This window comes from Emys orbicularis, chromosome 19 (assembly GCF_028017835.1).
Source record: "Emys orbicularis isolate rEmyOrb1 chromosome 19, rEmyOrb1.hap1, whole genome shotgun sequence".
In the NCBI taxonomy this organism is placed as follows: Eukaryota; Metazoa; Chordata; order Testudines; family Emydidae; genus Emys; species Emys orbicularis.
In genome coordinates this window covers 7,970,835-7,998,754 of record NC_088701.1, presented here as the reverse complement: position 1 = coordinate 7,998,754, position 27,920 = coordinate 7,970,835, and the positions used below count along the sequence as shown (strand labels likewise).

General features: G+C 52.0%; 1 protein-coding gene across 1 annotated transcript; it reads left to right on the top strand.

The window, feature by feature from the left end:
• The first annotated feature begins 455 nt into the window (after positions 1-455).
• MCOLN1 (mucolipin TRP cation channel 1) lies at positions 456-27,920 on the top strand. The gene is made up of 13 exons (XM_065419746.1): positions 456-665; positions 12,052-12,219; positions 12,517-12,676; positions 13,505-13,616; positions 17,378-17,474; positions 18,253-18,352; positions 18,808-18,914; positions 19,597-19,746; positions 21,142-21,243; positions 22,167-22,289; positions 23,433-23,639; positions 25,000-25,130; positions 27,115-27,920. The coding sequence occupies exons 1-13, from the start codon at positions 576-578 to the stop codon at positions 27,149-27,151; spliced, it is 1,584 nt and encodes a 527-aa protein (XP_065275818.1). The 5' UTR covers positions 456-575; the 3' UTR covers positions 27,152-27,920.

The window sequence follows — 27,920 nt, the reverse complement described above, 5'->3', positions numbered from 1 at the left end:
TATGAGGCTCCTGTCAGAGGGCACACCAGATAGATCAAGGGGGAAGAAGTGATTTTGTTGGACGTACAGATGGTGAAGGGTTCAGTCGTAAGGATTATTGAGCCTGGGGGTTTAGGCTGCTTGAGAAACACCTGGACCCCCATCTCTAAGGCCATGGAAGGGTGGGTGTCTTGCCCTTCCCCTCCAACCACCCACTATTCAGATCTTTGTTTAGTGGAGTTAAGTTAGGCTGACGTGACAAACCACTTTGCTGGAGCATGAGAGAGAGGGGAGGGAGGCTGGTGAAGAGAGCAAGCTGGCTAAACCTGGCCACAATCTGAAATCCCTCCTAGAGTTTGGGGCAGGTGAGTGGCTCTGGACCATCTCTTATATCAGTGAGGTGAGGACCATGGTGACTTGTATTTATATTCCTGTCTCTTCCACCTCCCCCCACTCTCCCCCTCCTAGAGACACAGAGGCTGCTGACCCCTGTGAATAGCTATGGGTCTCAAGACGGGGGGGCCGGGCCAGGCGTGGGCGCCGCCTCTCTTCTGCCTGAGGAGGAAGACTTGCGCAGGCGCCTCAAGTACTTCTTCATGAGCCCGTGTGACAAGTTCCGCGCCAAGGGCCGCAAACCCTTCAAGCTGGTGCTGCAGATCATCAAGATCATCATCGTCACCATCCAGGTGTGTGGGGGCTGGCTGGGGGGCATGGAGATGAAAAGCACTGTACTTTGGGCTGTGGCAACCTGCAGCCCATGTCATTCTGGTTCCATTGTTCAGGGTAACTCTTGTCTTCTCTGATATATCAGGCAGCCTGGGGTACTGCTTGCTCTTAGAATCATAGAATATCAGGGTTGGAAGGGACCTCAGGAGGTCATCTAGTCCAACCCCCTGCTCAAAGCAGGACCAATTCCCAACTAAATCATCCCAGCCAGGGCTTTGTCAAGCCTGATCTTAAAAACCTCTAAGGAAGGAGATTCCACCACCTCCCTAGGTAACCCATTCCACTGCTTCACCATCCTCCTAGTGAAAAAGTTTTTCCTAATATCCAACCTAAACCACCCCCACTGCAACTTGAGACCATTACTCCTTGTTCTGTCGTCTGGTACCACTGAGAACAGTCTAGATCCATCCTCATTGGAACCCCCTTTCAGATAGCTGAAAGCAGCTATCAAATCCCCCCTCATTCTTCTTTTCTGCAGACTAAACAATCCCAGTTCCCTCAGCCTCTCCTCATAAGTCATGTGCTCCAGCCCCCTAATCATTTTTATTGCCTTCCGCTGGACTCTTTCCAATTTTTCCACATGCTTCTTGTAGTGTGGGGCCCAAAACTGGACACAGTACTCCAGATGAGGCCTCACCAATGTCGAATAGAGGGGAATGATGACGTCCCTCGATCTGCTGGCAATGCCCCTACTTATACAGCCCAAAATGCCGTTAGCCTTCTTGGCAACCATGGCACACTGTTGACTCATATCCAGCTTCTCGTCCACTGTAACCCCTAGGTCCTTTTCTGCAGAACTGCTTCCTAGCCATTCGGTGCCTAGTCTGTAACAGTGAATGGGATTCTTCTGTCCTAAGTGCAGGACTCTGCACTTGTCCTTGTTGAACCTCATCAGGTTTCTTTTGGCCCAGTCCTCTAATTTGTCTAGGTCCCTCTGTATCCTATCCCTACCCTCCAGCGTATCTACCACTCCTCCCTGTTTAGTGTAATCTGCAAACTTGCTGAGAGTGCAGTCCACGCCATCCTCCAGATCACTAATGAAGATATTGAACAAAACTGGCCCCAGGACCAACCCTTGGGGCACTCCGCTTGATACCGGCTGCCAACTAGACATAAGAACATAAGAAAGGCCGTACTGGGTCAGACCAAAGGTCCATCTAGCCCAGTATCTGTCTACCGACAGTGGCCAATGCCAGGTGCCCCAGAGGGAGTGAACCTAACAGGCAATGATCAAGTGATCTCTCTCCTGCCATCCATCTCCATCCTCTGACGAACAGAGGCTAGGGACACCATTCTTACCCATCCTGGCTAATAGCCATTTATGGACTTAGCCACCATGAATTTATCCAGTCCCCTTTTAAACATTGTTATAGTCCTAGCCTTCACAACCTCCTCAGGTAAGGAGTTCCACAAGTTGACTGTGCGCTGCGTGAAGAAGAACTTCCTTTTATTTGTTTTAAACCTGCTGCCTATTAATTTCATTTGGTGACCCCTAGTTCTTGTATTATGGGAATAAGTAAATAACTTTTCCTTATCCACTTTCTCAACATCACTCATGATTTTATATACCTCTATCATGTCCCCCCTTAGTCTTCTCTTTTCCAAACTGAAGAGTCCTAGCCTCTTTAATCTTTCCTCATATGGGACCCTCTCTAAACCCTTAATCATTTTAGTTGCTCTTTTCTGAACCTTTTCTAGTGCTAGAATATCTTTTTTGAGGTGAGGAGACCACATCTGTACACAGTATTCGAGATGTGGGCGTACCATGGATTTATATAAGGGCAATAATATATTCTCAGTCTTATTCTCTATCCCCTTTTTAATGATTCCTAACATCCTGTTTGCTTTTTTGACCGCCTCTGCACACTGCGTGGACATCTTTAGAGAACTATCCACGATGACGCCAAGATCTTTTTCCTGACTCGTTGTAGCTAAATTAGCCCCCATCATGTTGTATGTATAGTTGGGGTTATTTTTTCCAATGTGCATTACTTTACATTTATCCACATTAAATTTCGTTTGCCATTTTGCTGCCCAATCACTTAGTTTTGTGAGATCTTTTTGAAGTTCTTCACAATCTGCTTTGGTCTTAACTATCTTGAGTAGTTTAGTATCATCTGCAAACTTTGCCACCTCACTGTTTACCCCTTTCTCCAGATCATTTATGAATAAATTGAATAGGATTGGTCCTAGGACTGACCCTTGGGGAACACCACTAGTTACCCCTCTCCATTCTGGACATGGAGCCATTGATCACTACCTGTTGAGCCCGACGATCTAGCCAGCTTTTTGTCCACCTTATAATCCATTCATCCAGCCCATACTTCTTTAACTTGCTGGCAAGAATACTGTTGGAGACCGTATCAAAAGCTTTGCTAAAGTCAAGGAATAACACGTCCACTGCTTTCCCCTCATCCACAGTCAGTTATCTCCTCATAGAAGGCAATTAGGTTAGTCAGGCATGACTTGCCTTTGGTGAATCCATGCTGACTGTTCCTGATCACTTTCCTCTCCTCTAAGTGCTTCAGAATTAATTCCTTGAGGACCTGCTCCATGATTTTTCCAGGGACTGAGGTGAGGCTGACTGGCCTGTAGTTTCCTGGATCCTCCTCCTTCCCTTTTTTAAAGATGGGCACTACATTAGCCTTTTTCCAGTCATCCGGGACCTCACCTGAATGCCATGAGTTTTCAAAGATAATGGCCAATGGCTCTGCAATCACATCCGCCAACTCCTTTAGCACCCTCGGATGCAGCGCATCCGGCCCCATGGACTTGTGCTTGTCCAGTTTTTCTAAATAGTCCCGGACCACTTTTTTCTCCACAGAGGGATGGTCACCTCCTCCCCATACTGTGCTGCCCAGTGCAGCAGTCTGGGAGCTGACATTGTTTCTGAAGACCGAGGCAAAAAAAGCATTGAGTACATTAGCTTTTTAATATAATAATAAAAAAATATGGAGATATACCTATCTCATAGAACTGGAAGGGACCTTGAAAGGTCATAGAGTCCAGTCCCCTGCCTTCACTAGCAGGACCAATTTTTTGCCCCAGATCCCTAAATGGCCCCCTCAAGGATTGAACTCTCAACCCTTGGTTTTGCAGGCCAATGCTCAAACCACTGAGCTATCCCTCCCCCCACCATCCTCTGTCACTAGGTTGCCTCCCTCGTTCAGTAAGGGGCCCACACTTTACTTGACTTCCTTCTTGTTGCTAACATACCTGAAGAAACCCTTCTTGTTACTCTTAACATCTCTTGCTAGCTGCAACTCCAAGTGTGATTTGGCCTTCCTGATTTCACTCCTGCATGCCTGAGCAATATTTTTATACTCCCTGGTCATTTGTCCAATCTTCCACTTCTTGTAAGCTTCTTTTTTGCATTTAAGATCAGCAAGGATTTCACTGTTAAGCCAAGCTGGTTGCCTGCCATATTTACTATTCTTTCTACACACCGGGATGGTTTGTTCCTGCAACCTCAATAAGGATTCTTTAAAATACAGTCAGCTCTCCTGGACTCCTTTCCCCCTCATGTTATTCTCCCAGGGGATTCTGCCCATCAGTTCCCTGAGGGAGTCAAAGTCTGCTTTTCTGAAGTCCAGGGTCCGTATTCTGCTGCTCTCCTTTTTCCCTTGTGTCAGGATCCTGAACTCAACCATCTCATGGTCACTGCCTCCCAGGTTCCCATCCACTTTTGCTTCCGCTACTAATTCTTCCCTGTTTGTGAGCAGCAGGTCAAGAAGAGCTCTGCCCCTAGTTGGTTCCTCCAGCACTTGCACCAGGAAATAGTCCTCTACACTTTCCAAAAACTTCCTGGATTGTCTGTGCACCGCTGTATTGCTCTCCCAGCAGATATACAATGCAACTCCCCCACCTTTTCTGCCCTGCCTGTCCTTCCTGAACAGTTTATATCCATCCATGACAGTACTCCAGTCATGTGAGTTATCCCACCAAGTCTCTGTTATTCCAATCACATCATAGTTCCTTGACTGTGCCAGGACTTCCAGTTCTCCCTGCTTGTTTCCCAGGCTTCTTGCATTTGTGTATAGGCACTTAAGATAACTCGCTGATTGTCCTGCTTTCTCAGTCTGAGACAGGAGTCCTCCCCTCTTGCACTCTCCTGTTCGTGCTTCCTCCTGGTATCCCATTTCCCCACTTATCTCAGGGCTTTGGTCTCCTTCCCCCGGTGAACCTAGTTTAAAGCCCTCCTCACTAGGTTAGCCAGCCTGCTTGCGAAGATGCTCTTCCCTCTCTTCATTAGGTGGAGCCCGTCTCTGCCTAGCACTCCTCCTTCTTGGAACACCATCCCGTGGTCGAAGAATCCAAAGCCTTCTCTCCGACACCACCTGCGTAGCCATTCGTTGACTTCCACGATTCGACGGTCTCTACCCAGGCCTTTTCCCTGCACAGGGAGGATGGATGAGAACACCACTTGCGCCTCAAACTCCTTTATCCTTCTTCCCAGAGCCACGTAGTCTGCAGTGATCCGCTCAAGGTCATTCTTGGCAGTATCATTGGTGCCTACGTGGAGAAGCAGGAAGGGATACCAATCCGAGGGATTGATGAGTCTCGGCAGTCTCTCTCACATCGTGAATCCTAGCTCCTGGCAAGCAGCAGACCTCTCGGTTTTCTCGGTCGGGGCAGCAGATAGATGACTGTCCCCCTGAGGAGGGAGTTCCCGACCACCACCACCCGCCTCTTTCTCTTGGGAGCGGTGGTCGTGGAACCCCCATCCCTAGGACCGTGCATCTCATGCCTTCCAATTGGCGGAGTCTCCTTCTGCTCCCTTCCCTCAGATGTATCATCTAGTCCACTTTCTGCATTAGTACCTCTGGAGAGAACATGAAAATGGTTGCTCACCTGTATCTGCATTGCTGGTACATTTTTCTTCCTCTCTTTCTGGTCCTCTTTCTTCTTCTGGAGGTCACATGCTGCCAAATTTCTTAACCGTCCCTCTGTCCCCTCTGCGCAGCCTGCTCTGATTCTTCAGAACGTTGTGCCCATAGAAGCATATCCTGACGTCTGTCCAGGAAATCTTCATTTTCTCGTATGCAACGCAGGGTTGATACTTGTTTCTCCAGACCTCGAACCTTCTCTTCCAATATGGAGACCAGCTTGCACTTTGTACAGACAAAGTCGCTTCTGTCCTGTGGAAGAAAGACAAACATGGCACAACCTGTGCAGGTTACAACAGCTGAACGCTCACCTTCCATAATGCCTTCCTTCTAAGAGCTTCCTCAGCTGTTGTAGCAACTCACAGAAGCCCGCAAGATGAAAGCCTCAAGGGACTCTCCCCAGGCAAACTCCCTCTGTTAGCCTCCGCTGTTCGCCACTCAGCTGGTTCACTGCTCACTGCCTTTTTTTATAACAGTCAGGCCCACTCAAGGCCCACCTGGAACAAAGCACTCCCAATTCACACTTTTCAAACAAACATTCAAGGACATGGTCAAACTGACAAACTGTCCCCGCAACAGATACTCACCAACACAGCCCCCCTAATGCAGCACTTAGTGTACCTCCTCTCGGACAGATCCCAGGCAAACTCCCTCTGTTAGCCTCTGCTGTTCACTGCAAGAAGGGTTTCTCTTGGGTAGTAATGCTAGGCTGGGGCACTCAGGCAGGCTCCATATGCAGGCTGAGCCCGCTGAAAGGAAAATCAGTACTTTGAAATCGCATGGTCTATAGTCAGTCACATGATGGGAACATGAGGAAATGGCCTCGCTAACTGACTCTAAACGAGCTTGGAACACTAGCCAATGGGCAGCATGTTCAGAGCAGAATCTACCCTGTAAGTGTGTGCTCCGCACAACCCCTCCATTAGTGCATTGAATGCACAGAGCTCCATCAGTGCAGCATGAAGGCTGCCTCTTTAGGCTTGTGCTTGGTCTTGCAAAAATGGAAGGGGCTCAGCTGGTTCAGTTCAGGTTTTGTAAAAACACAAAATCAGTAGAAATATCTTCTCCTAAAACGGTCATCCTCCTGTGGCGCTTGCAACTTAGACATGCCATTGCAGCCCTGTGCTAGCACATGAGAGGCTGGAAACACAAATTCAAATGACTTCCCCTGACAGGGCTCTTGCTCTTCTGCAAAATGTTTTTGATAAACTGATGAGCTGGTCTTTTCATTTTGCAAGTGGAGAGCAATGCAAATGGGAGAACTATCACACTTCTGCTGAAAAGTAAATTGGATTTAGTAAATTTGAATAATTAAGCAAAGATGGTGGTAATAATATGGGGAAGGTAACTTTTGTAATTATTTTAAACCCGAATTTCCCCTAAGACAGGGATTCCCCAACTTTTGTTGTTGCGTGCCCCCTTCCAGATCTAGCAGCCGCCCTTCTCATCATTGACACTTCTTCTTAACACTACCTGTCTTTAGCCACCTGTCCATATTTCACTTATAGTGTGATGTATTCAACCAAAAAAATAACCCTGACTAAGTTCTGAGCTCAGTTAGACTGGATAGTTGCTGGGCAAGTGAACCTACGCTGTACAATGATTGGAGGTGAGGGCTCTGTATGTCAGCGTCTCTGTGTATCTATGTTCTCATTGGAACATCATGAAGTAAATTAACTACTGTATTTTATATAACAATTTCCCACAGTTTTAAAGCTTTATCTGAGTAGCCTATTATGAAAATGCAATAAATGAAATCTCCCGTTACACACTTTCTCCTGCGTTCCCCCCCGAGATGTCTCGTGAACCCCCAAGGGTACGCATACCACAGTTTGGGACCTCCTGTTTTAAGATTGTCAGTGAGGTTAATGTGGACACACTGCACATCTAATGCTGTGACCAGCATTTGCGAATGAGATGGGCTCGATCCTACCTTCCCATTGACTCTGAGTTCTGGGTTCTCTAGATATGTAACAAAAAGGGCAACAAAAATGATTAGGGGTATGGAACAGCTTCCATATGAGAAGAGATTAATAAGACTGGGACTTTTCAGCTTGGAAAAGAGATGAAGGGGGGAATATGGTAAATGTCTATAAAATCATGACTGATGTGGAGAAAGTAAATAAGGAAGTGTTATTTACTCCTCATAACACAAGAACTAGGGGTCATCAAATGAAATTAATAGGCAGCAGGTTTATAACTTAAAAAAAAGGAAGTATTTCTTCACACAACATACAGTCAACCTGTGCAATTCTTTGCCAGAAGATCTTGGGAAGGCCTAGACTATAACAGAGTTCAAAAAAGAACTAGATAAATTCATTGAAGATGGGTCCATCAATGGCTATTAGCCAGGATGAGCAGGGACGGTGTCCCTAGCTCTTTGCCAGAAGCTGGGAATGGGTGACGGGATGGATCACTTGATGATTACCAGTTCTGCTCATTCCCTCTGAAGCACCTGGCACTGGCCACTGTTGGAAGACAAGATACTGGGCTAGAGGGACCTTTGGTCTGACCCAGTATGGCTGTTATGCAAGATTGGGACATATGTGCAGTGTGACATGATTAATGCTGCTATAGGAACCTCCGCATGTGCATTTCCTGCCTTGTGGTTGAATTTGAAGCCACCATGTTGTGTTGATGGGGGATTTAACTCTTCCCCTTTCTGCCTTAAGTGGATATTAGGAGCTGGAGTTAAAGGAGGCTGAAGCTGCTGCTCCATGGACTTGCACAATACAGTTGTGCAATTCAATAGGCTTGAAACTACACCAGGCTCTTGATAAACACAGGGACTTGGCTGCCCCCTGGGTAACTCCTCTGGATGCAGGGGGTGATGTGATTAAAAGCCTCCCTCAACTGTTCTGCACTCATCTAAATGTTGGAATTGCTTCTAAAACTGCTGTTTGAATCCCTTCCCAAGCTTGCCCATCAGTAGCCCTCGCTGAGGGTGAGCTATGTGAATGATTTATTATGATTATCTCATCTGGCACCTAGGCCAGCGAATCTTCACCCAGTGAGTTCTGCATCTAGCTTGTTCAGTGGGAGCATGTCTCTGTATTAATGTGTGAATGTCAAGGGGGAAATCCAAAGCACTTCAGAGCAGGGAGAAGAACAGTTGGTGGAAGGTGAATAATAGTCACATAGCCGTTGGCCAAGCAACTTGTGAAAACCCTCATGTCTGGGAAGACCACCTTCTGCAAGCAGCTCATCTACTGATGTGAAATGCTGGAGTCTAAATCTCTGAGCTGTGACTAAAACTTCCCTCCTTGAATCCACTGACAGAGGGAGCTTTAAACACCACAATTCTGGCATCACCTCAGCTGCTACAATATCTTCTGGGGCCTCCCAGGATCTCATCTTCCCCCTTCCCTCCAGCATATCCAAACGTAGTGGCAAAGGTCTTCTTCCTCTCCTGTCTCCTCCTGCTTCCAATCCCCTCACTGGTCTTGTTTGGTTCAAGGTTGTTTACTCCCATCCTGCCTAGGTGTCTCCTTGCATCTCTGTTTCCCACCTAGACTCCCTCTACCATCTCCCTTTGTCATCTCTCCTCCTTTCAGCAGCTAACAGGCAGTTTGAATACACTCTGAGTGGGAAGCTTTCCTTGGACAGTGGCACCAGGAGGGTGTGAAAGGAGGGTTGGGACTCCAGATTTGGGTAAGGGATGCAGCTCCCCTTTAACTCCCTGTGTGGGTGGGAGTGACTGTTCTTGGAGGTGCAAGAGGGAGCACGAACTGTTCTAGGCTTGGTCTGGACTTAAAACTTGTACCAGCATAGCTACCTCAGTCAGGTGTGTGAAAAACCACCTCCCCCAGCCACAGACCAATGCTCACAAAACCCCCAGTGTAGACGTAGCGATGCTTACAGAAGAAGGCTTCTCTTACATAGCTAATATTCGGAGAGTTGGCATTCCTGTACCAGTAGAAAGACTCCTGTGGATGTACGCTGTGTTTATGCTAAGGGGCTATGCTGGCATAGCTATGACAGCATGGGCTCTGTAGTGTACACACAGCCCTAGTTTCTCACTCTGGCATTCTGTAAAAAGCAAACTTTGTGTTCTCTGAAGCCATCAGATCTGGCTGACTTCCTCCCCCACATCTGCTGAGTACAGAAACCCATTTGTCACTTGGGCAAAACTGCACTTTTAACTTTAAAAATATCACTAGCCGGTAAGATTTCATCGATAGCGGTAATGAATAAAGACAGTTCGTAAAGACACACTTAAAAGGAAACAATAGCTGGAGTAAAATCCCTGTTAAGAGGAAGGCCTTACCTCACTGAGTAGCTGTCTGATTTAGGGTAGGGCATTTGACCCATCAAAAAGTAATTGGTCAGTTGACCTGTCAGGCATTGGTCAAATATTCTAAAACTCTAACTTATTGTAACACTTTTTTTTTTTTTTTTTGGTTAGTAAGACTTTATGGTCTCCAGTAGGCTCAGCCTTGGATACTTATGCCTAATTACAAAAAAAAAGTTACTTGAGCTATTTTAACTCAGAACAATGCAAATTATGATGAAGTTTTAAAACATGAAAGAATGGCACCATGATACAGTCAGAAGGGTAGGGTAGGCTGCCACCTGTTCTTGCTGGAGTATTTGACCGTATTTGACTGTGGTCAAACATGTTGCCAAGCCTAGTCTGATTCTAATCGAAGAGCCAAAGTATTACTAGATTATAAAGGAAATGCAGTTCAGTGTAGAGAGACTGTGAGATACTGTAGTATATCAGGATGTGTTGCCGAAAACTGCAAGGCACGGGATATGTCATAAGACCATCCTCTGAGCTGTCTGCAAATTCCCCGTTCTGTTCTTTGTTCACATTAGTCAGCTGTGATCCAAGAAGAGTTTGACTATACAGGGGAAGACGTTTGCTCTTTTGGTCAGTCTGAGCGCTGCAGAAGAAAGTTCCAGTGCCGTTATACCAACGGATTTAAGCACCAATAACTTTTCTGTGCATCTCTGTGAAGTTCCTTACAGACAATCCTCTCTGCACTTGATGAGGTTGGTGAGGACCAGAGAAGACTCTGGGGAGATTTAGAGACACCTAACCAGCCTGGATGAGTAGGTAGCATGGTGGCATAACATTTCATGTTGATAAATGCAAAACATGTTGAAGGAAAAATCTGAACTCCTTCACCCGGTTGGGTGTAAATTAGCTGCCCGTAGGAAAGGGACTTGAGTGTCATTGTAGACAGTGTAGTGGAGAGTTCTGCTCAATGTGCAGCTGCAGTCAGTAAAGCAAATAATGTGCAGATGCCTAAAGAGTAGAATAGTGAATAGTCAGAGACTAGTCTAATGCCTTTATCTAGTCAGTGGTGCAGCCTTATCTGGAAACTGTGCGGTGCTGAGAACTTCATAACGGATAGGATACTGAAGAACTAGAGGGGGTTCAGAGAAGAGTATTGAGAATGATTGACGGCCTGGAAAGTTCTCCAATGAGAAGAGACTGAAAAGACTGGGCTTGTTACCTAAAATAATGACTGAGTGAAAAGATGTATCCTCTTTTCAGCTTTGAATTTCCCACCTGTCAATTTGTGATCAGACGGTGGAGCTCTGTGCCACAGTTCTGCCTTGAGTCGTTGAAGCCAAGAACTCAGCAAGATTTGAAAAGGGATTGGACACTATACAGCTAACAATAATATCCAGAGTTGTAATTGATAACAAGTGTTGTGGAAGGGATATTGAACCTCCTGCTTCAGGTCTTTAGACAATCTGCAGCTACCAGTGACACGAGTAGCCCTAGGTGGGGACTGATATCCCTCATCTGCTACTGCGGGATTCTCACCCACTCCTCTGCAGCATCTGGTGCTTGGCAAGATGCATCTTGGTTCTGATCCAGTCTGGCCGTCCTGTGTTCCAGTCGGAGTAGCTCCAGTTAGACAAGGGGAGTGTGACATCTTTGACATTTAATAATGATCTTATTTCTCCTTATTCCCACTTTCCCAGTAATTGATGGAAGGTAGCTATGTTGAAGCAGAAGGCATAGTGTGGAGGGGAGTATGGCTTTCTCCTCAAAGATGACTCCAACTTAGTTCTTAAAACTATCAATGACAAGGAAGCTTATTGCAGAGATTGGGGCCATCACCATGCTCAGAGACCCCAATAGCCTAATGTAATACCACTTACTACTGCTGTCGCAAACCATATGTCCTCTGTGGAATTGTACTGTTTGGTGGAAGCTCGTAGAGTACTCTGCTGCTGCCAGATATGATTATCAGTCATTGCTCCTCTCCTCCAGCTCTTAATGTTCTAGCCAAGGAGGTAGTTATAGTGATTCTAGAAACCAGCTTCTGGGTCGGGTTGACTGAGATGAGATTGTAACACTCAAAAGGCTGATGCAGCTCTGTAATAGAGGCTGTGCGAGTGAGGTGAAGCTTGTGGTTCTACAGAATGACACACTCCAATGGTAAGCTGTTGCGAGGGGCAGCGTTCTCAGCTGGTTTCATCCTCTTCTCCCCTTCTGCAGCTCATCCTCTTTGGGCTCAGCAATCAGATGGTGGTGACGTTCAAGGAGGAGAACACCATTGCTTTCAAACACCTGTTTCTGAAGGACTATGTGGATGGGTCGGAGGACACATATGCTGTCTATACGCAGAGGGACCTCTACGATCACATGTTCTATGCCGTGGAGAAGGTGAGAGGAGGAGCGCGCTGGGGTCCTAGGAGACCTAGGCGGGCTGGGCAGGGAGCCATCGGTAGATCCCTGTGTGGATACAAGATTTGTATCCACATCTGATCCGCAAACATGGTATGCGGATATCTGTGGATACAAAGCGGCTATCTGCAGATTTTCAGGGCATTAGCCTTTGGGTTGGGCAGAGTGAGGGAGGAGTGGCGTGGAGCTGGGACAGAGGGCTCTCCATGGCTCATAGCAGAGCACTACTGACATGGGGGCTTTGGGGCAGGGTGGTAAAGTCTCCTCCTTCCCCAGTACCTGGCCATTCCTAACGAGACAATCGGGCGCTACGCCTACGTGCGTGGGGAGTGCAGCGGGAACCAGTCGGCCCTCATGCTGTGCCAGCAGTACTATCGCAAAGGGCAGATCGACCCTGCCAATGACACTTTCAACATCGACCCCAAGATCATCACAGGTAAGTGAGCCCCAGGCTGCTCAGTGCTTCTGGGTCCCTGGAGTGCTGTCAGGCTCCCTGATGGATCTCTCTGCTGGGCCCCATGGGCTGGTGCGTACTACTGCTCACTCAGCTGTGTGTGCACCCTGGCCTCGTGAGTATCAGGTGGTGCCCACGCTGCATGACAGCTGAAGAGGTGGCAACAGGCATTGACTGGCTGGCAGAGTTGAGGGTTTAGTTGGGTAAGGTGGCAATGCCCTGCAAAGTGTGGGCTTGCTGTCTGTGCCCTGTCTCTACCTAGGCTCTTGTCCTGTGCCTCTCTGTGGGGTCTTCACACACCTTGGTGGGGAAAAAGTGAGTCCCAGTGGCTTATAGCCCCAGCGGTGCCTGGGAAGGGGAGTGCACCCAAGGCCTTGCTCAGGCTAAATCCAAGGTGGTGGGTGAGCTCTCCTTTGGCAGGTGAGTTCCCTGGAGCCTTGCTGCAGCCTCGGGGGGGGGGGGGGGGAGGGGGTGTTGCTGGGAGTGCCTTAGGCAGGCATTGTCTGTTGCACCCAGCCTGCGATGGCTGCCCATGGCGCAGTGGGACAGATGTCATGCTAAAGTGCTCTGTAAACATGTGAGGAGTGGGTTGGCTTAGACTAGCTCCTGCCTCTTGTTTGAAAAGCAGGCTTAGGTCCTTGTTCTCGGCTCCTCTCTGGCTCCATCCTGGGGGCAGGGCTGGTCCCTGATGTGGCAAATGGTGCCTGGGGGGGCTTTCCTTGCTGCTGGAAGGTGGGGGAGGGGACAGTAGGTCCTGTGTTGGTGCTGGCTGGGCTGCTTCTCTGAGGACAGCCTCCGCTTCCTCTGCAGACTGCCTGGGCGTGGACCCCATGGAGAGGATGCCCTGGCCCCTGCAGCCTGTGGAGACACTCTCCCTGCAGCCCCACCCCAGCTACCAGAACTTCACGCTCAAGTTTCACAAGTAAGTGCCTTATCTCTCCAGGCATGTCGTGAGTGACGTGGGGTCTCTTCTGTTACCAACAGCAGGGCACAGCTACCTGCTGAAAACAGGAGATGCAGTCAAAGCTAGGGTCTCTGGCAGTGTTACCTGGGGGAGCCCTGTTCTCTGCCTCTGGCTCAGTCTCCTGTGGGCTATAATCCTTTGGTCTAATTTGGATTTCTGGGTTTATGGTGCGGATGCTGGTGGCCTATGATACATGGGAGGTCAGAGTAGGTGATCTGGTGGTCCCTGCTGTCCTCTAACTCTGTGGAGCTCTCCACACCAGCCAGAGGCAAAAACTGGGCAGGAGCAACCCTGGGGAGGGGAATGGGGGGGGGGGGGCCTGGGAAGGTGTCTCTAGAAGCAGTTTGGCTGGGACAGTGTGGGGGTTGAAGAGTATTGGCTCTTGCACTTGCTATGGGGTGTAGGCTGGGATTCCTGGTGTGGCTGGGAGGGAGTCCCTGTGTATTGCCCTGAACCAAAAGGGGCAAACAAGTTGCTGAGCACAGGAAGGGGGCTAGACTTGTTGCTGGGAAACTATTAGGGAGCCGAAGGGGGTGAAACTGAGGCAGTGACTGGGTCTGATGCTGGTGGAGGGGAGACCTTGTTAGTTCCCTGGCAGCATTACACGGGGGACAGCGCATGCAGCGTCCTGTGTGGCTTCAGCTCTTTGAAGTTTCCTGCTCTGATGATTCCAAATCTAGGGCCTTTGTAGTGGAAACAGCCTTCTTCATGAAAAGGGTCGCTGGACAGAGATGAATCAACTTCCTCAGCCAGAGCGAGAGAGTCACTTGCTTGAGCTCAGTTCCTCAAGTACATACAGGTCTGACTTGCTTCTGTGGGCTCTGCTAAGCTGGCACCATCTCCCATCACAGCGTCCCTCAGTTCCTGTCGCAGAACTGTGCAGTATGCTGCACAGATGCCTAGTGAGGCACAGCCCCCACCCCCAAAAACCTTATCTGAGTAGACAAGACAAACACAGGATAAGAGGGGAACAAGCATGGGGAGGGAAGTGACTCTCGCAAGGTCACCAAGCAGGCCAGTGGCAGAGTCCCAGGCCGGTGTTCTATCGGCTAGACCCCACAGCTTGCAGAATTATTACTAAGGGCTTGTCTACACTAACCGGGGGTTCGATGCGCAGTGATTGATGCATCAGTGGTCGATTTAGCAGATCTAGTGAAGACCCACTAAATTGACTGCTGATCGCTCGCCCGTGGACTCCTGTACTCCACCTGAACAAGAAGCGCAAGGGGAGTCGACGGGAGAGCGTCTCCAGTCAACGTAGCGTAGTGTGGACCCCGCGGTAAGTCGATCTAAGTACGTCAACTTCAGCTACGTTATTCACCGTTATTCGGCCGTGGTGCAGTTCTAGTGGGGGGTCTCAGCTGGAAAGCCACTGTGAAAATTGCCCTTCCTCCACAGTGCCACCTGCTGACTCAAGTGACGGAAAAGTCTGCCTGCTGCTCATTCCTCTTAGCCCTGCAGAACCAGCTCAGGAGCTGGATTCCGGACTGCTACACCTTCAGTTATTCACGTAGCTGAAGTTGCATAACTTGTATACACTACAGGGGGAAAATCAATACAAGGCCTGATGAGTGTAAGAGGCAGAAGCCCCCCAGCCGAGGGGTGAAACCGTAGGGTGCAGCAGGGACAATCTTCATATTTCTCAGTGGGGCAACCTGTGCCTGGGAGTGATGGAGAGTGAGTGAGGGACTGAAAGTGGCATGGTAAAGGTAGGGCTGGGGAGGGGGACACTGGTGGGCTGGCTGGCAGGCTCGAGTTGGTGGGAGGGGGACACTGGTGGGCTGGCTGGCAGGCTCGAGTTGGTGGGCGGGGGGAGGGGGACACTGGTGGGCTGGCTGGCAGGATCGAGTTGGTGGGCAGGGGAGGGGGACACTGGTGGGCTGGCTGGCAGGATCGAGTTGGTGGGTGAGTGGGTGTGAGCGGGGGAGACAAGTGGGTGGGCTGGTTGTTGGCACTGGGTGCTGATGGGGAGACAGATGTGCTCGCCCACTGGCTGATGGTAAGTTGGTGGGAGGGGGACACTGGTGGGCTGGCAGGCAGGATCTAGTTGATGGGCAGGGGGAGGGGGACACTGGTGGGCTGGCTGGCTGGGAGGCTCGAGTTGCTGGGCGGGGGAGGGGGACACTGGTGGGTGGGCTGGCTGGCAGGATCGAGTTGGTGGGCAGGGGGAGGGGGACACTGGTGGGTGGGCTGGCTGGCAGGATCGAGTTGGTGGGCAGGGGGAGGGGGACACTGGTGGGCTGGCTGGCAGGATCGAGTTGGTGGGCAGGGGAGGGGGACACTGGTGGGCTGGCTGGCAGGCTCGAGTTGCTGGGTGAGTGGGTGTGAGCGGGGGAGACAGGTGGGTGGGCTGGTTGTTGGCACTGGGTGCTGATGGGGAGACAGATGTGCTCGCCCACTGGCTGATGGTAAGTTGGTGGGAGGGGAGACAGGTGTGGGGGCTGGCAGAGCCAAGTTGGTGTATGTCGGGGGGACGACAGGTGTGGGGCTGGCTGGCAGGGCTGAGTTTGGGGGGCACTGGTGGGCAGGCTGACTGGCAGAGCAGAAGCCTTAGTTGAGCAGAACAGTTCAGTATCCTGAAAAGCTCCTGATCTTGTTCAGTGGCTCCTAGGGACTCCTGCATATGAGGCAGGGTGCTCAGCTGGGGTCTGAAATGCTGAACCAGCTGTTCTCGTTGTTCCTGTGCCCTGAGTTCCTCTTTCCCCTTCTCCTTCTTGCGTGGGCTCTGGGGCCTGCTTCAGCCTGTGCTAGCACAGTGGCATTGTTGCTCCATTGTCTACAAGAACTTCTGCCTCCCCAGTGGTTACTCAACATGCTGCTAAATCTGGGGACTCGGCAGTTGAGAGAGCACAGCTGCCAGGATCTGGAGGAGGATGTGATAGGGACCTAGGAGCTCTGTGGTGTTGAGGATGTGTGCAGTGACCACTGTGTAACGTGAGCGAGCGCAGGGTTGGGGAAGATACCACCAGCTTGAGCTAAAAGACATACGTCCTAGTTCTAGCAGGACGAGTCTGAAGGTGATGGCTTCCTGTTGAATTGAACGAGGGGGAGGGGGAATGCTTCCCACGCACTAACAAGCAGGAGGTGGTGTTGGTGGGGGGAGCAGCTCAGAAGGTGCCCACCAGTTAGGTCCATGGCATTATTTTTAAGGGTACAGCTGTGTTGCAGCGCGGAGGTGTGACACATGCACTACTCAAGCTAACACAATAAAAACAGCAGTGTGGCCACTGTGGCCTGGGTGGCGGCTCAGGCTAGCTGCTTGAGCCGTACCTAGGATCTTGGTTGCAGTTGTACTAGGATGACTAGCCTAAGCCATGGTGGCCACACTGCCATTTTTAGGCACTAGCTCGAGCAGAACTAGTGCACGTACATCTACCCGAGCTGGAAATTATACCTCCCAGCTGCAGTGTAAAGACATTACCTTGGTTTCCCTTTAGACTGTGTTACCTAGTGGTTGGGATGGAGCAGTGAGTCAGAATTCTGGGTTCTGCTCCTGGCTCTGCCACTGCTCCCATGATTTCAGCTAAGTTACTGTTTCCCCATCTGTAAAATGGGCCAACACCTGCTTCTTTTGGGAGGATGGCCTGTGTAGTTTTGGGCTGAAAGGAGCTGTATGGTGCTGAGTTTCTAGCTGTGAAGAGCAGCTCCCTTTTGGAGCGATGGAATGGAATGTACCACTCCAGAAGCTATCCTGTTAGTCTGATCGCTGTCTCCTGCAGGCTCATTAACGTCACCATCCAGTTTAAACTGAAGGCCATCAACATCCAGACGATCATTAACAATGAGATTCCGGACTGCTACACCTTCACCATCACTGTGAGTAACCCCGGCCCAGCTCTGAGCCAGGGCTGCAGAAGGCCTGCCTGCGTCAGAGAAATTCATAGCCAGGATTCCCCGAGGGCTGCAGCTGCCTGAGGGAAGCACAAGCCGTTAGCCTGTACTACCTTCTTCCTGGGAGATCACCCCACAGCCTGGTCGCTCTTGCTGTCAGAGAGCGCTTGCTCTTGAGCAAAGGAGCAGTCAGGCTGAATTCCTCCAAGCAATGTGCAGGTAGCTCCTTGGGCTGTGTCCCTGGGGTGGTGAGCAGCCATGATATAGGAGGAGGGAGCCAGGGAGGAGGCCAAGGTTCCTGGCCGTGGTGCAGTTCTAGTGGGGGGTCTCAGCTGGAAAGCCACTGTGAAAATTGCCCTTCCTCCACAGTGCCACCTGCTGATTCAAGTGACGGAAAAGTCTGCCTGCTGCTCATTCCTCTTAGCCCTGCAGAACCAGCTCAGGAGCTGGATTCCAACTGGCTCGTGAGCCAAGAACTCTTCCCAGAGAGCCAGGAGGAGCCCAGCTGGGCTCCCTGAGCCTGCAGGGCTGCCAGATGCACCCTCTCTGCATGGCCGCTAGCTGAGTGGGTTCTCCGTCAGAGGGTCAGTGTGAGACCCAGCTGTGCTGCTGGTGCATGCTGCCCTGCAGAGCAGGACTGCAATAAGGGAGTGAGAGTCCTGTAGTGGGAGCAGGGCTGGTGAGGACTATCCAGCCAGAGAGGTTCCTGGCCATCCCATCCCCTCCTTGCTGTGCAGTAGCTGTCTTCCTCTTCCTTCACCAGATCACATTTGACAACAAGGCTCACAGTGGCCGGGTGAAGATCAGCCTGGACAACAAAGCTGACATCAAAGAGTGCAAGGACCCCAGCGTCTATGGCCGAGGTAGGGGATGGGAAGGGCAGACAGAATTGGGGGCAGTCTTCCTCTCCCCCCCGCCCCTGCTAACTGGAAGGGCCATTGGTGGCTGTGCTAGCGCTGCTGTGAACCATTAAGGCCTGTCCATTCTAGACACCCCCTTTCACAGCAAATGTGACCTTGCCTCTGGGCTGTGCCTTCCTCAGCTAGATCTCTGCTGGGGGATGATTTGGGCAGGTGGAGTGATCTCTGGGTGATGTGACTCAGGGCAGATGTCCATGGAAGACCATGCACCGCTCCTGTGATCGGAGCAGACACGCTTACTCCTTACTTCCACGTAACTAAAATCCTGGCTTCAGGATGGGCACTCGGTATCACCCCTGCTGTCTGTCAGGCTGATGATGGTGGCAGCTCACTGCTGGGCATTCTAGGCTTGGCTGCCCTGGTGTTACCTTGCTGAGGAGATCCACTGCCTCTTCCAGGAGACAACACCTTCCGCATGTTCTTCGACGTGGCTGTGATCCTTGTTTGTGTGCTGTCCTTCATCCTGTGTGCCCGCTCCATCATCCGGGGCTTGATGCTGCAGCATGTGAGTACTGGCCTAGCCTGCTGGGCTGATCAGCATTAACCCTTTGAGTGCAACTGGGTGCAAACATCAGGCTCTGACTGCACAGCCCCTTGCACTCCTGCAGCCTCTCAGAAACGATGGGCCTCCACTTGGGTGTAAGGCTGTGCTTGCTGCAGCGATCCCCTTTGAGGATGGGTCTCTCTGGCAGGAGGGAGGGTTCCCAGGGCATCTCCTATGAATCCCTTGGGGCACACAACTACTGAATAAGGCTGAGGGCCGTGGGCATCTCTGGGGATGGAATGGCTCAGTCAGTCTGAGATGGAGCTGTCGGAGGCTGGAACCCGCTGCTCCCAGCTGAGTTGTCCTGGAGGTGAGCAGAGCATCAGACCAGTGAAGTGAGAGAAATGTGATGATCTGACCTGGTCAAAAGGGCAAATATGAATTTTATTTTGAGCCAGGTGAAAATCTCACTCTCCTGGAGCACTGGGCAGAGCTGGGAGTTTTGCTTTGTCTATTTCTCCCTCTGCAAGGGTGAAGATTCTGGGAGATGGGGCCCTGCTGCTCCCAATGGGGCCTTCTCTGCCCAGCAGCCATGTTCCAAACCAAACATCCCCAAGGGACTCTTGGAAGTCCACCTCAGCCTACTGCCTGAGGAGCTTTGTCCCTGCTGCGGGTCCATCACCGCTCTCCATTCTGCTTGCAGGAGTTGGGCCATTTCTTTCAGAGACGCTACAATCAGGACGTCTGCCTGTCAGACCGCATGGAGTTTGTGAATGGCTGGTACATCCTGCTGGTGGTGAGTGATGTCCTGACAGTGTCCGGGACCATCATGAAGATCGGAATTGAGTCAAAGGTGAGGGGATGGACAGGCATCCATTCCTGTGTGTGCTCTTCCCCCGTCCCCCATGGGGCTATGCCAGGGAACCCTCCCAGAGAATCTCTCTGGCAAAATATCTCCTCTCCACCCTGGGAATGCTGCCAGAGCAGGGGCACTGGCAGGGTGTGCAGGGCCACTGGAACGGGCCACACCTTTGGCTGTGGGGCTGGCAGCTTGCTGGGCATGGAGATCCCAGCCTAGGTGCAGATGTGGGCACTGCCAAAATTCCTGTCTTGGGGTCATGTTCCTCCTAACTCCGAGCTGTTTGTAAGATCAGTGCAGTAATCCTGTGGCTCTGTAGCCTCCTGCAGAGCTTGAGGCACCATTTGCCTGGTCTGTTCCCAGCAGGGAGAGAGGGACAGGGAAGGACCCACTCTGAGACTGGGTGGCCCAATAGCTGCATATGGGTGCCGGATTGCTGCTGTCCCCATGCTCTGGAGTGAGGGAATGATCATGGCTACTGAGCACATCTGAGTGTTTAGTGATGTCCTGGTCTGCGCAGATCCATACTGGGCCCTGAGTGACGATCCCCCTCCAGTGTACAGCCCCTCCCCGCCACAGACCGTAAAAATCAGGCGTAGGGGACCCAAGGCACTAGGTCCTCATGCCAGGTCTTTGTCTAGTTTAAAAGGGCCCGAGTGGCTTCCTCCCTTCCCTTGGGAAACCATGCCAGGTACCTAGCCAACCCTGTCCTGATCCTGAGCCCAACCTGTCCTGGCCCTTGGCCCATCCCAAAGGGGACCCCTGCCCAGGTTAGGACTGACAGACTGTGCTGTTGTCTTGGAGCCAGGCTTGGGAGTCCTCAGTCTCCTCCTCTCCCCTCTGATTGGTCCTGTTGCTTTTCGCTGACCTGCCTTCCCCTCGCTGCCTCCTGAGAGCACAAGGTGTCCTGCCTGGCAGTGCTGGAGCTGCCTGGTGAGGGACTGTCACCTCCCCACTCCGGATGCTGTGAGGCCTTTACTGATGCAGCCCTTTTCCAATCCATCATGTTCCAAATGCATAACGGGCTGCGGGCTGCCCTCAGCGTCTTGTATTGCTGCTCCTTGGGCTCCCCTGTCCACCTGCCGGTAGCTGTCCGCTGGGTTCTGCTCCCCTGGCTGTAATGGCTTCATAGATTCCAAGGGCAGAAGGGACCATTGTGATCATGTGGTCTGGCACAGGCCAGAGAACTTCCCCAGAGCAGAGCTCTTAGAAAAACATCCAATCTTGAATTAAACATTGCCAATGATGGAGAACCCGCCACAACCCGTGGTGGAATGGTGGTGAGTGATGGGTAGTCCGGGATACTAAGCACCTAAGTTCATGTTAATGATGGGAGGCACGTTTGCTGTGAGAGGCGGGGCCGCCTGATATGTCTGTGTCTGTCTGCAGAACTTTGCCAGCTACGACGTGTGCAGCATCCTTCTGGGCACCTCCACGCTCCTGGTCTGGGTCGGGGTCATCCGCTACCTCAGCTTCTTCCAGAAATACAATGTGAGTGATGCCTGCGTGCAGATGCACACAGCATGTAGTGAGAAAGCTCTGTCCCAGTGAGTGGCAATGCTGCCCGAGGTGCTGAATTCTGCTCGAAGTGAAGGCCTAGGCAGACTTTGCCCCCTCAATCCTGACTTGCAGCCATGCCCCTGTGATTCCAGATGGGGTTCACCCCTCCCCCAGCTCTGTCAGTACCCCTCAGTGCTGACTTGCAACCCCCTGCTATTCCAGCCCTGCTCTCTCAGCAAACAAAACTGGAGCAATTCAGTGGAAACCTGTTGTGCTAGCTAATGCTCTGTCCACTCCACATAAGTGCTCCGAAAGGATGGGGCTTCCAACGCTCCCTCTGAGAATCATTTTGCAGCCTGATCCTCCGCTCCATTGCCCTGTGATATCATGCCATTGCTCCTGGTCCTCTTCCTGGGCCACCTAAAAACCTCTCCTCCCCTGGGTTGACATGTCCCTCCTATTCCTAGGAGCAGCCTCTGCCACAGCAGACACTGGGGTCTCCCCGGCTATGCACGCTCAGCTCCCTGAACCTTTCTTCTGGAGGATCGCTGCTGGCCTGGGGACAGGACTCAGTCCCAGGTGCTGTTTCTGCAGGGCTCTGGCAAGACTTATGCCTCCCTGCTCCATGACTTGATGCCTCCGCATGTTCAGCGCAGAGTAGCTGTGGCCTTGCTGGCTGCCATGCAACGCTGCAGGCCTCTGTTGCATCTGCTGCCTCCTCTCCCAGACCTTTGTGCCACCCCCGCAATTATTATTGCTCCCATCTGATCTCCGTGTGGTGACTGATCCCATTATCCCTTGGGGATACCCAACTCCATCATGGTGTCCCCTTTGGCGTCTCCTGCTGACTCTGGGCGCCCTGGTGGAGAGTCCCTGCACTATTAGTGTTTCACAATCACATCTGTCTCCCCCAGATTCTCATAGTGACCATGAGGGTCGCCCTCCCCAACGTGATCCGCTTCTGCTGCTGTGTCGCTGTCATTTACCTGGGCTACTGCTTCTGCGGGTGGATCGTACTGGGCCCGTACCATGTCAAGGTACCATGGGGCACTGTGCCATGTTGGGGTTGGTTGGGGAGACCAGGTCTGCAGCTGGGAGTGTTGGGGGCACTGTACCAACTGGGGGGGTCAGACTGTAGCTAGGAGCATGTGGGGACTGTACCATGTTGTGGGGTCTGGGAAGGGACTAGGGCTGGGGAGGGGACTGTACCATGTTGGCGGGGGGGGGAGGAGGTTTGGGTGGCTAGTAGCATAAGGGGGCAGGTCAGTGTGTCTAGGGGCATTGAGGAGGGGACTGTACCATGTTGGCGGGGGGGGGGAGGAGGTTTGGGTGGCTAGTAGCATAAGGGGGCAGGTCAGTGTGTGTAGGGGCATTGAGGAGGGGACTGTACCGTGTTGGGGGGGGCAGGTCTGTGTGGCATGGGGCACTGGAGTCATGCCTTTGCTTGGGTGGAATTCCAAGTCCCCAAGCCAGAGATCCCAGAGCCTTGGTCTCCCGCTGTGTTGGTGGTAGGTCTGCCCTGTAAAATGGCAATAACCCTCCAAGCACTGCCCTGCATTAGGGGAGAACACAGCCAGTCTTGATCCCCATCCCAGTCCCTTCAGTGGGGGGAGATCCGTAAGGAACCTCCCAGTGGAAACAAAATGCAGGGGACACAGCAGCCCTTCCCCCAACACCCAGCTGGCATCGGCCTCTCCTTGCGCCATGGGTAGCAGCAGCAAGGAATCACCCTCTGTCCTATTGCACTGTTTAGTGCAGCATAGGGTCTGGGGCAGGTGAGGCTACTACAACTGAACCTCTGGCCCATGGCCTGGCTTGGCTCTGCCAGAGTCTCTGCTCCTGGTCAGGCAGCCCCAAGCAGCGGGTGGCGAGAGAGGCAGGAGGAAGTGAGGCAAGCAGGAAATGGGAGCCCTCAGGGGCCTGTTCCTGTTGCTACCCTGCTGGGGGATGTTGGCTAGTCCCTTCCCCCCTCTGCACCCATTTGGGGAAGGGGGCTAATGGCTGGATAGAGCTTAGGGCCCTTTGCTATGAAGGGGGAAGATCTGTGTTGGTGGTAGCTCTGCTGCCATTGAGCCTAGATGGTCACGCAGCGCTGCTCCAGCTCCCCATGTGGCTTTGCTCCAGGGTCTGCCCGGCCACACCTGTACTCAGGGGCTTGTCTCTCTCTGCCCTATGTGCAGTTCCGCTCCCTCTCCATGGTGTCCGAATGCCTCTTCTCCCTCATCAACGGGGATGATATGTTTGTGACCTTCGCTGAGATGCAACAGAACAGCTACCTGGTGTGGCTCTTCAGCCAGCTCTACCTCTACACCTTCATCAGTCTCTTCATCTACATGGTGCTCAGCCTCTTCATTGCACTCATCACCGGCTCTTATGAGACCATCAAGGTCAGTCTGGGGAGTGCTGCCTTCCGTGGGCTGCAGGCTTGTCAGAGCCCGAGAGCCATGTCTAACCTGAATGAAATGGACCTTGTCTCAGGTTCCCTCAGCCACCTCCATCTTGGGGTGGAGCACAGCATGTTGGGATGTGAAGCCCTTCCAGCAGCAAGTATTGTGAACTCCATGGGCTGCCCTGTTAGTGGTGCCAACGGTGGGCTTAGTTACCCACTGACAGGTGTGTGGGGTAGGACATGCCCCCTCCCCCCGGCCTAGCTGCAGCTGGCAGTCATCGCCTGGGGACGTGGTTTGGAGACAGCTTTGCTTGAGACCATAAACACTTGTGTGCCTGAGCCAGCCCGTTCCCAGTACGACCCATGGGCTCCACCAATTTAAATTCAAAGTGGCACCACCTATGGTCCCTCCAGCCCTAGCACGTCTGGCAGCGCTGCCATTGCCCTGTTGCTGCCAGCCCTCTGAGGACTATGGGGAAGGGTAGTGAGGGCCCTGGAGCCTGCCCTCATGGGTACTGAGTAGAGAAGCCCTCTCTGGGGAGGCTTTAGCTTTCTCTTAAGTTCTGTGGAACTTTTCCTTCTAGGCCTGGACAGAGCTGTCCCTAGGGTACGGCAAATAGGTGCGACCGCCACAGGCCCCATGCTTTGGGGGGCCCCTGTGCTCCATACGTGCTGACTCTGTGGGTGCTCAGCACCCACTGGCAGCTGAGCTCTCCCTTCCCCTCCCCAGTGCCTCTCCCCTGCTGGTGGCCTCGCTGATCTTTCCTCCCCCTCCCTCCCAGAGCCTCCCTTCCGCTGCCAACAGCTGTTTTGCTGTGTCCAGGTCAGCTCTGGGAGAGAGGGGGAAGTGGGGACTGGGTGCACTTGGGGGAAGAGGTGGGGTGGGGGTTTGGGGGAAGGGGTGGAATGGGGGTGGGAAGAGGCAAGGTGGGGGCTTGGGAGAAGGGGTGGAGTCGGGGGCGGGGGGCTGATTTGTCCTGGGCCTTGCACCCCGCACAGGACGGCCCTGGGCCTGGAACATGAGCAGTGCAGGCAGCATAGGGCAAGCTTTCCCTAGGCTGCACCGGGACATGGCAGGGCTGCCTGTGAGGTGAGGGGATTGTTTCTGGCCCATCAGATCCTTGGCTTCTGCTAAGATCATCAAGGTCTCTGCTAGGCCATGGTCAAGACTCCAGCATGCCCTGATCAGCCTTCAGAGCCATTAGTGCCCTGGATTGGCTCCCGCTCCCAGTGTCCCCAAGAGCTCCCTTGCTGCTGAGAGGAGGTAGGAGGCCTCTGGAGGGAGTGGCCTCTGGAAGGGGTTATCAGGCCAGGCTTGGTAGGCAGGCAGCCTGACTCCTCTCTGTCCATTTCTGCAGCACCAGTGTGAGGGTGATGTGCCCATCACACAGCTCCACATGTATATTGCCGAATGCAAAGACAGCCCAGGGTCTGGCAAGTTCCGCCGTGAGAGCAGCTCCTCCTGCTCGGTCTTCTGCTGCTGCGAGCGGTACGTATGCAGGGCGGGAGCCAATATGCTCCCAGGGCTGGACCCAGCAGGCTCTGGGGACAGGATGGGCTGAACCACTCTGCTCTAACCCCATTCCAGTAACTCTCTAGGGTTAGAGCTGGGGCTGGCTGTTAGGAGTTGTGGGGGGGCAAGGATGGTCCCCATGTACTAAGCAGAGAAGTGAACTGCACGTTGTACCCTGGTCAATAGAAAGGGCTTTAGAACACGCTTATAGATTAAACAGTAGTAAGTTACCAGGACCAGCTGGTGTTCCCCCAAGAGTTTTGAAGGAACTCAGATTATATACTGCCGTTAGTAACACTGAATTGAATTTCACATTTATCACTGAAACAAGCCTCTGTTCCAGATGATTCGAAGGTAGCTAATGTAACGCCGATTTCTAAAAAAAAGGTTTACTGGCCAGGATCACTTCTGGAGCTTAACTTCAGCACTGGGCAAGTTGGTAGAAACCGTGGTAAAGAACAGAATTATCTGACACACAGAGAAACATGATGTGTTGAGAAAGAGCCAACATGGCGTTTGTAAATAGTGAGGCATGACTATGAGGGGTCAGCAAGGGCAAGCCAGTGGATAGTGTACTTGGATTTTCAAAAAGACAGACAAGGTCCCACCAATGGCTCTTAAGGGACTAAGTTGCTATGGGATAACTGGTAGGCGCCCTCACGTATCAGTCACTGGTTAGACGATAGGAAGCCAAGTGTGAGAATAAATGGTCAGTTTTCAAAATGGAGAGAGTTAAACAACGTGGTCCCCCAAGTATCTGTACTGGGACCTGTGGTGTTCAGCATATTCATTAACGATCTGGAAAAGACAGTGAACAGTGAAGTGGCAAAGTTTGCAGATGATACAACATTATTCAAGATAGATAAATCCAAAGTAATAGGCTGGAAAAAATAATCCCAACTACATCTATATAATGATGGGTCCTAAATTAGTTGTTACCACTCAAGAAACTTTAGCTCAATGCACAGCAGCAGGTAAAAGTGCTAACAATGTTAGGAATTATTAGGAAAGGAATAGAAAATAAGACTGAAAATATCATCCACTCTATAAATCCAAGGTGGGCCCACACCTTGAATACTGTGTCCAGTTCTGGTTGCCCGATCTGAAAAAGGGTATAGTGGAACTGGAAAAGGTTCAGAGAAGGGCAACAGAGATGGTAAAGACTATGGAATGGCTTGCATGCAAGGAGAGTCTAAAAAGATTAGGGCTATTCAGCTTATAAAAGAGATGATTAAGGGGAGATATGATAAAGATCTGTAAAACCATGAATGGTGTGGAAAAAGTGAATAGAGAAGTATAGCAATGGACTGTGGGTTGGGACTGAGGGGCACTGGCAGAGGTGGGATAGTAGGGGGCTGTGGGTCAGGACTGTGGGGGACCAGGAGACCTGTAATCTTAACAAATGTATTAGTCCTTTTGCTTTCATGAGCTCCATGTCAAACTACTGGCAGGAGCATACTTAGAGCCTAGAGATGGGAGGCCGCTTTTGAGTCCTTCCCCAGCTGGTTCCTAGGACTTGGGATGGAAAGGGACACCTGGACAGATTGTTCTGTCTGGGTATAAAAGGGCCTCAAACATCAGGCTAAACAGCACCCAGGTCAGTAACTAGCAACCTGCTCAAGAACCTCCTGGCCCAGCCCTTTCTCTGCAGCAGGCATCACTGCATGGGGAAGTCCTCAGTGCAACATGCTGTGCAGATCAGCTCCTGCTTGAGCTGTGCAGCTGGCAACAGGCTTGTGGGAGGGACATGATGCTTCCAGATGTCGCAACTGTTTATTTATGGTGCAGGCCAGTCCTCGTGCAGCTCTGAGCTCCACTGTGCTGCATGGCAGCCTCACGGCCGGCTCAGCCCTGGGACTGGATTCCCCCTGCCATCAGTATGCCCACTGGTGCGTGTGCCAGAGGCCAGCGTCTGGTTGGGGCTGTACCGCTCTCACAGTTTCCTCTGCTCACCCTGCAGGGCTCCACTGCAGGACAACACACTGGTGGTGAATTGACAACGCAGCTGCGGGAGAGCCTGATCTGTGTACCTGTGCGGGAGAGCGCTCTCTGCTGTACTGCTGGGGAACTCAGCCTTGTACATGGAACTGCTGGAGGGGATTGGTCATGGGGACAATCCCAGCCCTGCGACCGCACCCAATGGCAGCTGCCTCCCAGGACTGTTAGCAGGAGTGGGGCTGTGTGGCCCCCAAGCAGAGACATGGGTGAGCTCTGTCCACCAAGATGAACCCTGGATCTGCTGAGTCAACCCTTAACCTATAGCACCAGCTGGGCTCTGCTCAGTGTGTGCTGGCCACATGGGCTGGAACCTTGGGCCACAGCTTTTATGTAGCACCTTCTTTATTTACCTTCTGGCTTTTACCAGGCTGTGTGATCCGGAGGGGGGAGGAAAAGGGCTGAGGACCCCCCTTTGTCACTGGCGTGGCTCTTCACATGAAGCCGTGCAAAAATGGAACTTGAATGACATGAGCACTGCAGTGACGCCAGCACTCTTGTCCCATGGCAGTGCCACCCCTCAGCAGAACCCTCCCCCGTCCCTTGCAGCCTGGGGCCCAGCAGAGACTGCTGAGTTTATGTAGCGGAAGGAGTTCCCCTGATGGAGCCCGTCCTCCCTTAGGCAGGGGAAGCCCAGCATTGCAGGGGGCTAGGAGAGTTTGGGAAAGATACTGCTCTCCAGACCCCCCCCCCTCCTCCCAGGTGGGAACTGGTGCCATCCCAGGGGCTGTGTTCTGGGTACTCTGTCATTCTGCATCTTGCTTTTTCCAG